Source organism: Choloepus didactylus, chromosome 21 (assembly GCF_015220235.1).
Source record: "Choloepus didactylus isolate mChoDid1 chromosome 21, mChoDid1.pri, whole genome shotgun sequence".
NCBI classification, from domain to species: domain Eukaryota; kingdom Metazoa; phylum Chordata; class Mammalia; order Pilosa; family Megalonychidae; genus Choloepus; species Choloepus didactylus.
Window position 1 is genome coordinate 532,232 of NC_051327.1, and position 16,110 is coordinate 548,341.

Consider the following 16,110-nt stretch of genomic DNA (forward strand, 5'->3'; position numbering starts at 1 on the left):
TTTGCAAGTATTTTGTTGAGGATTTTTGCATCTATATTCATTAGGGAGATTGGCCGGTAGTTTTCCTTTTTTGTAACATCTTTGCCTGGTTTTGGTATTAGATTGATGTTAGCTTCATAAAATGAGTTAGGTAGTGTTCCATTTTCTTCAGTGTTTTGAAAGAGTTTGAGTAAGATTGGTGTCAGTTCTTTCTGGAAAGTTTGGTAGAATTCCCCTGTGAAGCCATCTGGCCCTGGGCATTTATTTGTGGGAAGATTTTTGATGACTGATTGGATCTCTTTGCTTGTGATGGGTTGGTTGAGGTCTTCTATTTCTTCTCTGGTCCTCATTCATCTTGATTGTTTCCTCATTTGTAGGGTCCTGTTCTCTCCATTTCTGCCCCTACCTCAGAATTCAGCTCTTTCTCGTGTGTTCTTCCCTCCCCTTTTCTGTAGAAACCCCCCTCAGATGACAGCTTCCACTCTTGTCTGCTTCTTTAACACTCGCAGCCTTCCAAGCCTCATGAGATGAGGCCATCTCATTGTCTTGAGTAAGAACTGTGGGATAAAATGTGGTCTCAGATTCAGGGGCCTGGTGTTTTCTCAACCTGTTGCCTACTGCAAGAAGTGTTTGCTGTCTTCTTAGTCTATCTAATTCCTACCCATCTTACAAGACTGCTTCCAAACTCACCTCCTTCCAGAAGCCTTCTCTGATAACTAAAGCCAACAGTGAACATTTTGTTTCCTAAATTGGCATTTGTAGTCTACACCAGAAGTCGCAAACAGTCATGTCCCATTAAAAAGAATTTTTTAAGTTAGTTGCCACCATTTAAATACCACATGCTTTCACCATAACAAACCTGATTTTTGACTTTCCTTGAAACTCAGAAAATCTGGCCACACTGGGTCTGCTTTCCCATGTGGCAAAGTTGGTCATACTTCAAGGAGCAGCTGGCACCTGAAGAGCAGTCGCCACCTGTAGGCAGGCATGTGCCCTTCAGCCTATGCTGCCAGTCTAGCCCTGAAAACATTTGCATTGTAACCCCTTACTATTTATCCTTCTTGATTTAGCAAACATGTTTTGTCTTGTTAATTACTGTTAAATGTTTACATGTATGTCCTTGATTGCTTTACTTCACAATTAGATTGCTCTCCTCCTGAGGCTGGAGAGTCTGTATGAACTTTGGCGCCTACCGCAGTGCCTTTCACATAATAGGTCTGTTGTTTGAGGGTCCAAGTGCCTTAGACAGTTTACCTTAGGAGTTGTTTCTAGGGCAACGGTTCTCACCTCTGCCCTCTGCCAACATTACACCAAGGTGGGGAGGGCATGCTCCCTTCAGTATTTATTAGAAAGTTCTAATGGATGGTTGGAGTGTGTCCCCCTTCATGAGGTCAGGCACGTGATGGAGGAGTTGGCAAGATTTATTCATTGGGAAAACTCCCCTGATATATGTGGATGTTTTCTGCCTGTGTTAAGAATCACTGCCTTAGACGAAAGGGGTAGAGTATTGAAGGCCTCTCTGAGGATGGTCATGGAGCTCTGTCTTCAGAAGCCTGATCCCCTGGGTGCTTTTTCAATTAGAAAGTCACCTGGGCAGGGACCGGGGCCAGGGGTTCCTGAAGGTTGAGAATGGCATGTGACTGCCCTTTGCCTCACCCCTTTCTGCAGCCCCACTTCCTCTTTCCATCAATTTTTAACTTTTCACAAGTTCTCAGGCCTATGGATTTGTGGGGTTTTGTTTTCCTTCCTTCCCCCACATGGAGATTGTGGGATGAGCCCCATATACCTGCTTTTACGTATGGGAGCATGTACGAGGACACACTAGAGTAAATACTGCCTTTTTCAAATCCAAGTTTCTGTTATCAAAGCGGCCAAAGGAAAGAATTAAGTGCCTCTCACTGGAGTATTTTTCACCAACTGGTTTTCCCTCTTTTGCTTCTGTATGCTTCTCAGACAGCATCAGTTCCCTACAGAGACCACAGGCAGCCAAACCCAGTCAAACTTTTCTTATTCTAATTTAATAACATTCATTTTCTAAATTTTTGCTTCTGTTTTACTGCTTTATTGTATGTATTTCTGCTAAGCTGCTTCAAGTCTTTTGTGGGATGAAGCAGAGTATATGCCTGAAAATGATATAGAATTTTCTCTATTGCTGTCAGCACAGCCTTCAGCCTAAGCTGCTTTGGGGTTGCAGATATGGTAATTTTTTCTACTTAGAATTTTTTGGTCCTGTCTGGGGATGTATCATTCAGAAACACTGCACGTCATGGAGATGTTGCATCCGATATAAATTCACATTGAGCATCTCCAGCCTTCATGACAAATGCTTGACTTGTCTTTGAAATTTTAAGAAAGTATTTCCTTTTTCACACTGTAGCAGTCTTGTTCTCTGGGTAGAAAACTAGTGCTGCTTTGCATGGCTACAGTAAACTTCTTTTCAGTGAAAACAGTATGCTTAGACAAATCCTTTGTTTTAGCCAATGCCTCTGCCCACCTGCATTACTGCAGTCCTGATGCCAGAGTTCAGGAGCACCCCTGCACCTGCTACAGGGCAGCCTTCAGTGGGTGTCGCATTGGGAGTGCAGGGCTTTTGCTCCACAAGTAACCTCCACAGCTGTGCTCTAGTGAATGTTAAATAACAAAAAAGAATGCGATAGCTATTTCCCCTCTTCGCAAATCCTCAATTACTAGTCTGCTAAATAAAACAAAAAACAAAACCCTTTGTTTGTTTGAGGAGAAAATAATTATACCCTGATGTTGTTGGGTGTCTTACTAAACGGTTTGCTGCTATAGAAAAATGGGCGGAAAAGCCAGCCTTTGGGACTCCTTTGGAAGAACACTTGAAGAGGAGTGGACGTGAAATTGCACTTCCCATCGAAGCCTGTGTCATGCTGCTCCTGGAGACAGGCATGAAGGAGGAGGTGAGAGGTGCCTCAGTGTGCCAGGGCTCCATGCCCTTCCCCCTGCCTTTATTTCACAGCCAGTCGTTGGCTTTTGTCAAAGTGACCCACAGTAAGAAATACATTTTAAATTGAGGCCTTGTATGCTACTTCTCAGTCTGTAAATGAAACAAAGGTTTCAGAGAACAACACTCCCCTTTTCTCCTTGCAGTGTGCACTGACTTTTTTCCTCCTGTTTGTTCATTTCGTTTTAAGGGCTAGTTGATTTCACAAAAATGGATTTCATTACACCCTATGGACCAGAACTTCCATGAGTTTTAATGTTTACTAGCAAGTATCTAGAGCAAGAATCTTACGCTTGTGTAGCACTAGGCAGTTTTTCTGAAGAGTACCTAACATACTGTATTTTATGAGATCCTAAAGAGAAAGACCCACAAATCATGCAGAACAGGTTCATTGCTCTTCTGGTACAGATAAGGAAATCAGTATATAGGGAGTTCAAGTGGATCCCAAAGGTCACATGGCTAGGGCAGAGCCACAATAAAAACCCAGGACTTTTCCTTTTAAAAACTTTTAATTGAAGTGTAATGTACATACAGAAAAGTACACATAAGTGAACAGTTCAGTGTATTTTCCCAAACTAAGACTATCCGTGTAATCAGCACCCAGATCAAAAAACACTAGAGGCTCTCTTATGTTTGCTTCCATTCACTGCCCACTCCTCCCACCACCACAGACCTGGACTTCTGATAGCCTAGATCAGTGTTTCTCAGCAGGGGGTGAATTTGCTCCCCAAAGGACATCTGACAACTTCTGGAGATACTTTGATTGTCACAACTCTGGGGTTGAGGCCAGGGATGCTGTTAAACATCCTGCAATGCACAGGAGTGCCCCTCCTTAAAAAAGAACTATCTGGCCCAGTGTCAGTACTGCTGAGGTTGAGAAACCTTGCCTAGATTAACTTTGCCTAAAACCCAAGTCTTATAACTCCTTGTTCAGTATCCCTCAGACTCCTGCCTCTTTTGCTCAACTCTGCCTATGTTTTTCTCTCCTTTCCCTAAGTAACTGCATTGGCTAGCAACCTAGTCTAACAATGTTCTTGAAATGTCAATTTTTATTTTATTTATTTTTTTAACTCTATCAAATTAAAAAAAAAAAAAAACATTTCCAAACAAAACAAAACGAAGCAATGGGAAAAACAAATACCCTGAAATAACTTCATTCCTTCCAGTATCCTTCCACTATCCAATATTCCTTCCAATATATGTCAGTTTTTTAAAACAATTCCTAAATTTAGAGAATCTATAGGAAATCAACCTTGTGGACATATGAAATATTGTTGTTTAGGTGGGTTTCTAATAGACACAGATATTTTAGCAGTTGAGCATAGCAAGAGCTATAGCACCAATTAAAAATGGACAGTTCTCTGCCTGTCACTGCCTGGGGGACATACCCAGTCCTCGTCATTCCCTCAGCAGCCCTGAATGAGGAGCTGTGCAGGGTTGTAGGGTGGCTTTCATCAGACCAGCCTGCTGCTCTTGGTGTAAGGCTCATAACTTAACTTGATGTTAATGGCTTTTAATTGTCTTTAGGGCCTTTTCAGAATTGGGGCTGGAGCCTCCAAGTTAAAGAAACTGAAAGCTGCTTTAGACTGTTCTACTTCTCACCTGGATGAGTTCTATTCAGACCCCCATGCTGTAGCAGGTGAGCTTTTAATGTGTGTCTCTAAACTGAGTTGATCTCAAAGTTGTGGGCAATTTCTATTTCAGACAGTTCATCTGTTAAAAATCTCTTTTTAAAAATCTTTACTGTGGTGACACGTTAAATACAACACAGAATTCCCCATTTTAACCACTTTCATGTGTAGAATTCAGTGATTTTGATTGCATTCATAAGACTATGCTACCATTACCACCATCTATGCATTACCAAAGGAAATCCATTTTTAATTATAGATTTAAGTGACAAATAAAACTGAAATGGTCTCCTGATAAAATTCTCTAATGTTAAAGTGTGTGTGTATGTGTGGGTATGCATATGTCTGTGTATATCTATAAATACATATGTACACATATACATGCATTTTTTTTCCTATTCCTATTTTTTGGTTTTCTTTTTCATATTAAGTAAAGGTGAAGATAGCTTATTTCATATATTTGAAGACATGGATGTATTTTCTTCCTTTCTTTCACTCCAAAACCTAGATCAACCTGGAAAAATGATGTCCATTAAGAAGGATGGCTTTGAAGCTAATTTTATTTTCTGTTGATCTCTCAATATATTTTGTAAGGGATGGAATTTGTTTTAAAAGCATTTCATTCTTTCCAGCAGCCCCTGCCAAATCATGATTTGTTCTTTCTGTCTTGGAAGATTGTAATTGAGATCATTTTAATTTGCAAAACAATATGCCCTGAGATTCCCAGCCTTACCAATTATCATACTCAAGGAGTGTTAATAATTTCAGGTGCTTTAAAGTCCTACTTAAGGGAATTGCCTGAACCTTTGATGACTTTTAATCTATATGAAGAATGGACCCAAGTTGCAAGGTAAGTTTAAAAAACACTGAGCCTTAAGAATTAAAGGAAATGATATAATATTTGTAAATCATTTTACTCTCCAGGATAAAATAACATTAAAATTGCATATTTGTTAAATAATATGTGTCCCAGTTCTTATTTAAGTTGAGAGTGAAAATATTGCATATCGTAATTGTTAGGGTAGGAAGGTCATCACTTACCCACTGGCTTAAATTTGTGTGATTTGTATGTATAAGGATGTATAGTGACACCCAGATGAATGAACTGGCTGGTGACAAACCCTGTAACTGAGAGCGTGTCATGCTGGCCAGTAGTGTTGAGGCTGTTAAGCTTTGTGGAAACTCAGCTGTGCAATAATAATAGTGTGAGGCTATTATTAGTAATAATAGTTGACATTTACTGAGCACTTATTAATCTTTGCACCCATTACCTCCTATGATCCTTAATAAGCATCATGAAAGGTGGATGGTGGTGTTAATTTCATTTTACAGATGAGGAAACTGAGGCTTGGGAAGCCACGGATTAGGGCCCAGAATACTAATAATTGGCAGAGCCCGACTATCTCATCCTGCTTCCCCTTCATTCCTAGCTTCAGTCTGTGTAGGTACATTTGGTTTTAAGCAGGGCAATCTTGTGTATGGAGTTGGTAGCAGCTTCCTTCTCACTGGCCAGCCTGCCTCCTTGTTGCCTCTTCCCACATGGTGATGACTTACCTCCTCTCAGAGCTCCCTAATAATTCACCTCTAAGGGAAGAGGAACAGATTTCACCTCCCCTTTCCCCACAGCGGACATTGACACCTGTTCCTGTCAGATAGGCGTGATTAGATAGAAGCTGCTTGTTCTCACCAGTTATACTTATTGTGATGTGGTTCTGTCCTAAACCAGGCGTTTGCATTTTGAGCTTTACTCTGTATTTGTGGAATAAGAGACTTGTCCCTGGTTGGTGGTGAGATTTTTAAAGTCAGAGGCAAGTCCTTAGTCACAGTTGTCTCCCTGAAATCTTGCACGAGGCCCAGCCTGTTGTAAGCATTGATGTTTATAGAACTGAATTAAGAGTAGAGTTACATGGTTTCTTTTATAGGGGTGGCCTTCTCCACTCCTCCTAAACCTTAACTCCTATCTGCTGTGAGGTTCCCAAACAGATTCCCATGAGGAAATAACCTTTTAAACTTTTCTGAAAGGTTCCCAGTTGTTGCTATATCGATTTTTTGCTTGAGAAGTATGAACATGAGCCGCCATCCCAGTGACAGATCAACTGGCCTCTAAAGTATAATTATTTTTAACTCCTATCCAGAGCTCTCCAGATTGGGTCAGTTCTGAGAGGTTGTTTTGAGTCCAAGGGAGAATTGTATAGACAACTTCAAACACACTCTGTTACTGGTGGGCAGAGTTGACTCTGCTCAGGCTTCTCGCTTTTTTGTCTATGAAAGTTTGTAAGTTGCAACTGTATAGTAGAAGAGCTTCTTTAATTGCTTCAGAATAGAAATGGGCTCTTCAATCTGGATCCTTTGAGCAGCTTTGAGAGCAAGGAAAGGCATGGAGGTCTGGGTGCCTCTGAGCTTGGCCAGCTAATCCATGGCTAGGCTACAGTTAGAATAAGAAAATCTCTGCTACATAAAGCCGTACATTATTATACACATTTTCTTGAGAGGCTTTCCAATGAGCATCTTGTTTCCTGTGTACAAGCATTGGTCTAGGTGGTTTGCGTGGTTGTATCACTGAAGCTTCACAATAATGGGGCAGAATCAGCATTATTATCCCCATTTTTATAAATCAGAAGACTAAGTCTTGACAAGGTTAACTAACTGTTCAGAGTCAAAAGATCTGGTATTTGACTCCAAATCTTTTTATTTCCAAAATCTGTGCAGTTTTTAAACCACGTTTTCTCTGTCCTTGGAGGCATCACTGTTAATATAGCATATTACTAATTACTAATTATTAATAATATAATTATTAGTATAATTATTACTATATTACTAATTACTAATGAATTACTAATTCATAAGTGTTTTAATAAATTGTTACAAATAAAAAGACTTTTTTCCCTCAGTGTGCAGGATCAAGACAAAAAACTTCAAGATTTATGGAGGACATGTCAGAAGTTACCACCACAGAATTTTGTTAACTTTAGGTATGTATGATTGGTGTTCTGTAAATTAAGCCACCGAGCTAAAGTGGTTGAACATATCTACTTTATGTTCAGTCTCCAGCCAGGGAGCCATTTAATTCAAGGATACTTGGCACTTTAGAAAATACTTTGTGAATGACTTGGGGTTACTTCAAATGGGATTTGATATATATATAATTGTGATGCATCTGAAGCATCAATATCCATGTCTGGGCCTAATTGATAAATTGCCTTATTGTTTTAGGACTGCAGCTATTGGGGAAAAAATTCTTGTGAAAGTTTGGGTGTGTTAGATTTGGAGTCTAAATTGTTCAGTATGTAAAAGTCAAAAGTAATAGTTGCATTTTCTGTAATGACATTTTTCATGTATGTTATATAGTTTATTTTGTTATAAAACATAAATCATCCTACTAAATAAACTTTCAAGAATTGGAGATAGTATATGTTACTTGGTGGAATAACTATGTTTTCAGACAAGTTTGCCATAGAACAAACTTCTGGAATTTAACTTTTGTTTTCCTTTTGACTTAAAATGTAACTTTGAAGAAGCATAGAGAAAAGCTAGAAAGGTGGCCCCAGGGAATAAAATCATTTCAAACCAAACAAAGAAAATTTTCTGAGAGGACTTGGCCATAAACCACAAATACTTTACAGGTGATATGTCTGGTATGTTCCCTGACCTTTAAGTTCAGTCTCGGTTTCTATCACTGTCTTAGTTTGCCTGAGCCACTGTGACAAATACCACACAATGGCTTTAGCTTAGACAATGAGAATTTATTGTTCATGGTTTTGAAGCTAGAGAAGTCCAAAATCAATCAGTAAGGCTAACTTTCTCCCTGAAAACGGCAGCATTCTGGTCCTGGCTGCCGGCAGTCCTTGTAGTTTCTTGGCTTTCGCATCACACAGTGAGGTCCTGTAATTTCTGCTCTTCTGTGATTTCTGGATTCTCTTTATAAAGTCTCCAGTAATTCTGGTTACGACCACCTTCATTTAGTTGGGCTGTACCATAACTAAAAATAGCATCTTCCTGAGGTCCTATTTACCATGGACTCATACCTATAATAATGTAGATTAAGAACATGTCTAAATTGGGATGCATAATTCAATCTTTACATATTCCCTTTTAGTACCTAAATATCAACCTTGCCTTATGAGGGTTAATATTTAGAATATCCCTCATTGATTCATTAACATACCCACCTTGGAATTGTAGATCCTCTCAATCTATTCAATACCTTATAGTAGAAACGGAATTACACTTCTTAATAGGTTTGGATTTGGCCTTATATTTTGTTTATTTTATTTATAATTTTGCTAATTGGTTTTTGAATATAGAATACATTTCCATGGTTCAAAATTCAAAAGGTTACAGTAAAAAATCTCTTTCCTGTTCCTATCCTCCAGCCCCTAATTCCTCTCCTGAGAGACAATGGATGTTTTCAGTTTCTTATATATCCTCCCAGCAGGAGTTAATGCATATATAAGCAAACACATATATACCTATTTTATTTTCTCTCACCCCCTCCCACTTTTTCTTTTTTTACCTAAGCATAAAATGGTAGTTTACATTGTATACATTGTTCTCCTTACTTTCTTTGCTTACATACATCTTGGAGATTTTTCCATATCAGTTTATAACACTATTTTTACAGCTGCATAGTGCTCCACTGTATGGATATACTGTAATTTATTCACCAGCCCATATTGATAGATATTTGGAGTGTTACTAATTTTTGGTTTTCATAGCACTGAACTTATTCAGTATCTCTGTATCTATAAGAAAAATTGGATATTTTCATAATTGTAGCATAAAGCATTTCAAATACAGTTTCCTTTAAGTATTAGTTTATTAAGTAATATACATATATTTCTATATATTTTTTTACTGTGTTTGTAGCAAAAAATGTATTGAGCTCCACTGTTAATCACATTGTTGTAACTTATTTACAGATAAAATAGATGGGACGTAAAGGAGAAATGGGTTAGAATTATAGCAAATAGAGGTCAAAACATTGAGATTTACATATGAGATTTTTACCTCTTTCAGGCCCTAAATTAATCTGTTCTTTGGAACAAAGAACACAAGAAATTTGTAAAATACTCAACCCAATCCCAAATTCTGATTTGGTGATATTCTACAGGTAGCATCTGAGCCATTTGGGATTGAGCAGCTGGGCAGTAAGGTTATATTCATACAAATATTTCAGAGTGTATGCTTTCTCCCTTCCCTTTTGTTTCATAGGTATTTAATCAAGTTCCTTGCAAAGCTTGCTCAGACCAGCGACATTAATAAAATGACTCCCAGCAACATTGCAATCGTGTTAGGCCCTAACTTGTTGTGGGCCAAAAATGAAGGGTAAGTAGCCTTTTCCCATATCATATTATTTTAATTTCTGATTTCCAGCAGATAGAAAGAATTGAAATATAACTCAAGATACACATTCTAGTTGAAGATGTGCCGCAGAGTATCCCAAAGTTGATTTTTCTGTTCAGTCAACATTCTAGGCGTGTTGCTGTGAGCAGAGTGCTATTCCAGATGCTAGCACACAAAGACATATGAGACATCATCCCAGTTCTCAAAAAGCCCCTGCATTGGGCAGTCAGGCAGATCAGTGGCTGCAGAACAGTGATAAGATATACATACACGCACGTTTGTTTGTATGTGTGTATGATATCATAGACATTATAAAGTATGCGCAGAACAGAGGTGAAGGAATGTAATTCAGACTAAGTTCAGGGAATGCTATAGTTAGGAAAAGGCCCTTAAGCTGTACATCGATGAATTAATGGTTTCCTACAAAAGGGACCAGTGTGTGCAAAGGCGCTGTGGCCGTGAAAGGACCTGGTTCCTAAAGCTTCGGGCTCGGTTACTGCATAGTTCTGTATATGGGGGACAAGACGCTGCGACTGGGCGGACCAGAGCTACAATATGAAGGGCCCTGCGTGTCTTGCAGAAGTGTTTGAAACTTATTTTATGGGTCACTGGAGAGCCACCGAAATTCCTACACAGGAAAATTATGTGATCAAATTGCAGATAATTTTGTGGCATTCAGAAATGTAGATTGAACAGAAGAGAGGAATCAGGGAGATCAGCTAGGAAGCTAGGAAATTGCTAACCTTGATTGTTCTGTTGGTAGCACTTTGATAATTTCATTTAATCCTCACAAACAACACTTTGAAAGTAGGTGCTATTGTCCTTATTTTTGCAAAAGAGGATGCTGAAACTTACAAGTAACTTACTTAAGATTGCAAGTGGTGGAGCCAGGAAATTTCTGTATGCCAGAAAGCACCTCAAAGAAAAGGCAGTTCAGAAACTAGGAAAGAGTTTCTCCCAAAATACCCACAAAATATAAAAAGCTCTTGCGTATCAATAAACATCAGCTCTGCAAAAAGAAACATCAGCAAAGGACATGAGCAGACAGTTCCTCCCAAATCCATCAGCTTTCTCAGGCACTAAGAGTGAACTGAATCAGATGGGATGGTGTGGGGGTATGGAGAAAGGGAAGTGTAAAAGGGTGAGAAGGATGATTTGCAGGGACAGCTTGCTTAAAGAATTGCATTTTAATCTGGAATTTGAAATTAGCTAGTACTTGTGCTTCTTTGTAAAATGAGAAAATGTTGTTCTTGGTGGGAAGAGAAATCGGTGATATGGTAAAGAACAGGTAGGTTTGGGGCAATCAGACCTGGGATGAAGCTTTGAAGGATTCAATATCCTCACCTGTAAAATGGGCCTCATAACAGGTTTTTGTAAAATTAAATGAGGTGAAGAACATGAACCACTGATCATGGTGTCCAGCTCATGATAGGTGTTCAGTAAATGTCAGTGCTTTACAGTTTGTTTCCTTTCATAGTGTTCTGACTCCCAGCTGGAGTATGAGCACTTTGATGGCGGGAAAAATGATTCTTCTTGATTTCTTTTCCTTTTGAACCCTGGGGGGACACTTTCAACTTCTGAACACTCACTTTGGGTGACACTTTCAGCTCACCCTGGGACCAGTCCATATATATGTGACAACTTTAGGTGTAAATGTTGGGACTCAGGTTTTCTGATATACTAAGAGACATGCAACAATGAATACTCTTGGTGCCATTGCAGGCAAAATTGGCTTTTGATGATCTTGGCTCTTAGAAGGTCACTGCTATGTGCAATACTGTTCCAGTGGGAAAATGCAACTTTTGTTCCAAACAAATTTAAAATCAGCATTTTAGCACACTGCCTGATTACTGATTTCAGCTGCTCGTGGGTGCCTGTGTATAATGGACACTGCAGTTGTTACTACAATACAGATTAAACAGCAGCAGCCGAGTCAGTAATTTTTCTTCCTGGGTGAGCCCTGCTGTACTCATAGTCTTGGTTTTTATGGATTTAATTTTTGCATTTGTACTTAAATGTTTCATCCTTTAAAAATAATTGAATCGTCCAGATATAAACTGAAGAAAATTAGAGACCGCCAACAAGACATTATAATTTTGTGAACTCTTTGCAGAACACTTGCTGAAATGGCAGCAGCCACATCTGTTCATGTGGTTGCGGTGATTGAACCAATCATCCAGCATGCTGACTGGTTCTTCCCTGAAGGTAATTTTCTTCTTGATTTATTGACTTCTAAAGCAAAATTATAATAGTGGGGAAGGTATTTTTAAAGAAGAAAATACATTAGTAATTTCTTAATGATTACATAATTGGTTTCATTTTTTTTTCATGTTTCTTTCCAGGCTTTTGTTCATTTACATTCATGTTTTGGCATAACGGTAACCGTGGTATTTTGTATTTCACCTTATGTGACTTAACGCTAGTCATTCATTCGGTCAGTGTACATGACTACCCACTGTGTGCCATATATTTTTCTGATAAGACACGCTGTCTTCCTGGAGGAATTCAGGCCACTGATGAAGAAGGCCACATAAACAGATAAATTATATACATGGCAAATTCAAAAAGCAGATAAATGCAGAAAGATTTGATAAAGTCAGGTCCTGAGAAAAGGGAGCCAGGGATTGCCTTATAGAAGAGATGACATTGAACATGCAGAAGTTTTCCACTTGGAAGATAGCCGTTTCTCTAGCTAGATTCTTGGATTTGTACAAAGGTGGAAAACAAAACTAGAAAGTTGTTTGGAGCCAGTTTGTGAAGGTCATAGTTGCTTGTGTTAGGAATTAGGACTTCATCTATAGTTGATAAATTTTCAAACTGTATTTGCTGCAGTCCTGTAATCTGTAGAGGTACCTATGTCTCCCTGGGGGTACTGGTTGGGCAAGGAGTTGGGAGTCAGTTTCCATCAGAGCAGCACTGTTTTCACATCCACTAGAGCATAAGCTCCACGGTGCCAGGGGTGTGCTTATCTTTTCTTCACCACTGTTTTCCCATCACCAGGAATCATGCTTCACTCATGTAGGTTGCTCAGGAAATATGTGATGGATGAATGAATGTTGGCACTGTGCATAAAATTTCCTTTGAGGAAATGATTCTTGAAAAGCTGCTGTAGGCAGTATGGAGTTGATATTACCTTTTATTTCTATTTTGTATCAATCTGTAAATTTCTCTCTCGCTCTTTCTTTTTTTTTTTCTGATTAAAATATCCATGCTCTGTTTTCTTTTCTGTATTCCATGATTTTTTTTCACACAAAAGAGAAAGCAGAAAAGTTGTGTAAACTTACATCTGAATCATATCCCATCTCTAGTTCTCTTATTTTACCTTCTCCTGGTTTGATAAACTATCCTTAAGAAGATGAGAGCACCTGGGGCTGCTTCTACTTGTGACATAGTGAAGGCTCGTAGACTGAAGAATGAGGTTCCTATTCTGGTTGGGTGTTTTAAAGCTGTCTTGACCACTATGCTGTATGTCCCATACACTTGTTTATTCTTCTTCTTGCAGAGGTGGAATTTAACGTATCAGAAGCGTTTGTACCTCTCGCCACCCCAATTTCCAATCACTCATCTCACACTGGAAATGACTCTGACTCGGGGACCCTGGAGAGGAAGCGACCTGCCAGCATGGCAGTGATGGAAGGGGACTTGGTTAAGAAGGAGAGGTGTGTGAGGAGCTGTTCATTTTCAGTCCAGCAGTAGATATCATGTAGAAGAATCGCTGAACCCTCGGTATCTGGTACTGGCTCAGTGCACTTGTAATTTGAGAGTGGCTCACTATGCACCCATGATTGACCGATTCCAGTATATTCAGGAATTTTTCTCTGGTTCATTGCAAACAAATCTGACCATAAAGTAGGTCTGTAGCTTGTCAGTTAACATATGTATCACATGCATTCAAGCTTTACTTGATGGTCTATGATAAGCCCTATAGTGGAATAGCATCACGCACACGTTACAAATTCAGGTATGGGGGAATAAAAGAAAGAGAGAAAAATAATATGTAGACATATCTGCAGGAGTGAATATGAGAACAATGCCTCTCTAATAGTGAGTTTGATCTGGTGTGTAAATAGACATATTTTTGGTATAATTTGGCCCCTCAATGCAGGCCAACTACTGAATCTGTTATTCAGTTGGAGAAACCTCAGGTTTCCATTTCTGGAAGAAAAATGGCTGTGTGAACTTAGTGAGAAGCAGACTGTCACTATACTATGCTCCATGGGTAATTTGTGGGATTTTTCAAGGGTAATTAAAGCTATTAGTGATTTTTGCCTTCAGAAGCCAACCTGTTCAGTGTGTGTGATGAAATGGCATTGTATTCACCAAGAATGCTAAGAAGAGAGGCCTGTTGGAAGTGAGGGGCTTTTCTTGCATATATGTAATAGTATTACTAGAAACAGTTTTACGTTAAAGCTAAACAACACACTCTTGTTTGCCCAATCTTATAGAGAAGTGGTTGGTTTTTTTTGTTTGTTTGTTTTGTTTCATTTTTATGTATAGCACATAAAAATGCTTTACTTTCTGATTCTGTAACCCTAAAGGTCACACTTATTCTGTGATAAGTTGTATATATCTAAAACCTGTTCACAGATTTGGTAGTGTTTCCTGATGATAAACTCAACCCACAACAAAATTAGCCCTCGCATTTTACAAGATATCAAACGCAATGTCCTTGGTCTAGTTGACACACAATAATTCTAAATTATCTGCTTCAGTGGATTCTCCCTGCCAACTGACCAAGTGAACATGAGCTTAGGGAGCCATCTATCTTTTTATTTTTTGAACTGAAAAAAAAAGTTTTTTTGTGAAAAATATCTCTTCCTCTTACGGTCCTCCAGACCCATCCCCACCCCTTCCCAAAAGCAACTGTTTTCTCCGTTCTTACGTATCCTTCCTGATATATTTTTTGTATATGTACATACGAATGTCTCTGTAGCTCAGCTTAAGAGGCAATGTGTTTCCCTTGCGTTGCCACATTGGTCTGACTTCTAGGCACAGATTCCGCCTCATTCCCCAAACACTTATGGCTAAGATAGGAATTGGGTAGAACAGAAATAAACACATTAACACGATGTCATTCAAGGTGGGGCTTGCTTATTGGCTTTCAGCTGCTCGCATCCAAATTGATAAAGAACATTGATCAGTACCAGGTCCGTTGGCTTCTCTCAGGCTTAAATCCAAGTTGAGCTTCTTGCCTCGGTAATAGGGATGACCACTAATTGGGTCCTTGCTGCTTTGCTGCTTGCTGGGTAACTGGGGGGTTTGTTCCCGTGTGTGGAATTTAACATGTGTGGACTGATGAGCTTCTGTCTCAGTGGTCAGCTTGCATGGTGTGTTGACTGTTTCTTCTTTCTGTGTAGCTTTGGTGTGAAGCTTATGGACTTCCAGGCCCATCGGCGGGGTAGCACTCTAAATAGAAAGCACATATCCCCCGCTTTCCAGCCACCACTCCCGCCCACAGATGGCAGCACCATGGCTCCCACCGGCCCAGAGCCCCCACCCCAGGGCTCTAGGGCTGAAAGCAGCACAGGGGGTGGGACTGTCCCCTCCTCTGCGGGCACACTGGAGCAGGGGCCAAGCCCAGGCAACAGCAGGTAAGGGGACCATGTTCTGCTGATGGTGGGTGCTGGATGCCCCAGCCTTTTTGCAGTTGCAGGGCCTTGGGCATGTCATCTGTGCCAAAAGAATCATTCTGGCATGGAGCGAACCAGGTTTGCCTTCACTCCTCCAGTTGGCAAAGTGTAGAAAAAAAGACTGAAAATTGCTTGCTTCCTTTCCTGTTTTCAAAAGAAAACAAATTTGTTTGCATTCTTCATCACATTACTGCTTTGGTGCTGGAAGCCAACAGTGTCTAGCTGCATTATAAACCTCTTTCGCCTGTTTGATGCGAACTGTCAATGTTTGTGTACCATTTGCTTGTGTCATCCAGTATACTAACTGGTAAGAAGAACTAATATTTGGATATAGCAAGTTATAGTATTCTTGACATTCATTCATTCATTCATTCAATTAACAGATGTACTGAATGACTGATACATACCAGGTGGTATGCTAGGTAACTAAGACCCCCATAGCTTTCAGTCTTGAAGGGGAGTTGATGCATGGGTACAAGGTAGAAAATTAAGGGTAGATTTTCTTAAAAGGTGCTAAAAATTTGGGGTGTTTAAAATTTTAATAACCCACCAGGCATGAGTT

The 16,110-nt window shown here is 39.5% G+C and overlaps 1 protein-coding gene across 8 annotated transcripts in view; it reads left to right on the forward strand.

Annotated features, from left to right (window-relative positions):
- Positions 1 to 16,110, forward strand: part of ARHGAP17 (Rho GTPase activating protein 17) — a 95,164-nt gene that overhangs the window by 56,187 nt on the left and 22,867 nt on the right. For 6 of the 8 annotated variants that reach the window (XR_005213462.1, XR_005213463.1, XM_037813549.1 and 3 more), the window contains 8 exons: positions 2,773 to 2,900; positions 4,472 to 4,583; positions 5,344 to 5,425; positions 7,467 to 7,547; positions 9,787 to 9,900; positions 12,032 to 12,123; positions 13,421 to 13,577; positions 15,276 to 15,509. Coding sequence is in view for 5 of the 8 variants with exons in the window: in XM_037813549.1 (XP_037669477.1) it covers positions 2,773 to 2,900; positions 4,472 to 4,583; positions 5,344 to 5,425; positions 7,467 to 7,547; positions 9,787 to 9,900; positions 12,032 to 12,123; positions 13,421 to 13,577; positions 15,276 to 15,509 (1,000 nt within the window). In the remaining 3 variants the exon portion in view is untranslated. The remainder of the gene's footprint in view (positions 1 to 2,772; positions 2,901 to 4,471; positions 4,584 to 5,343; positions 5,426 to 7,466; positions 7,548 to 9,786; positions 9,901 to 12,031; positions 12,124 to 13,420; positions 13,578 to 15,275; positions 15,510 to 16,110) is intronic. The other 2 variants (XR_005213464.1, XM_037813550.1) reach the window with 1 other exon arrangement.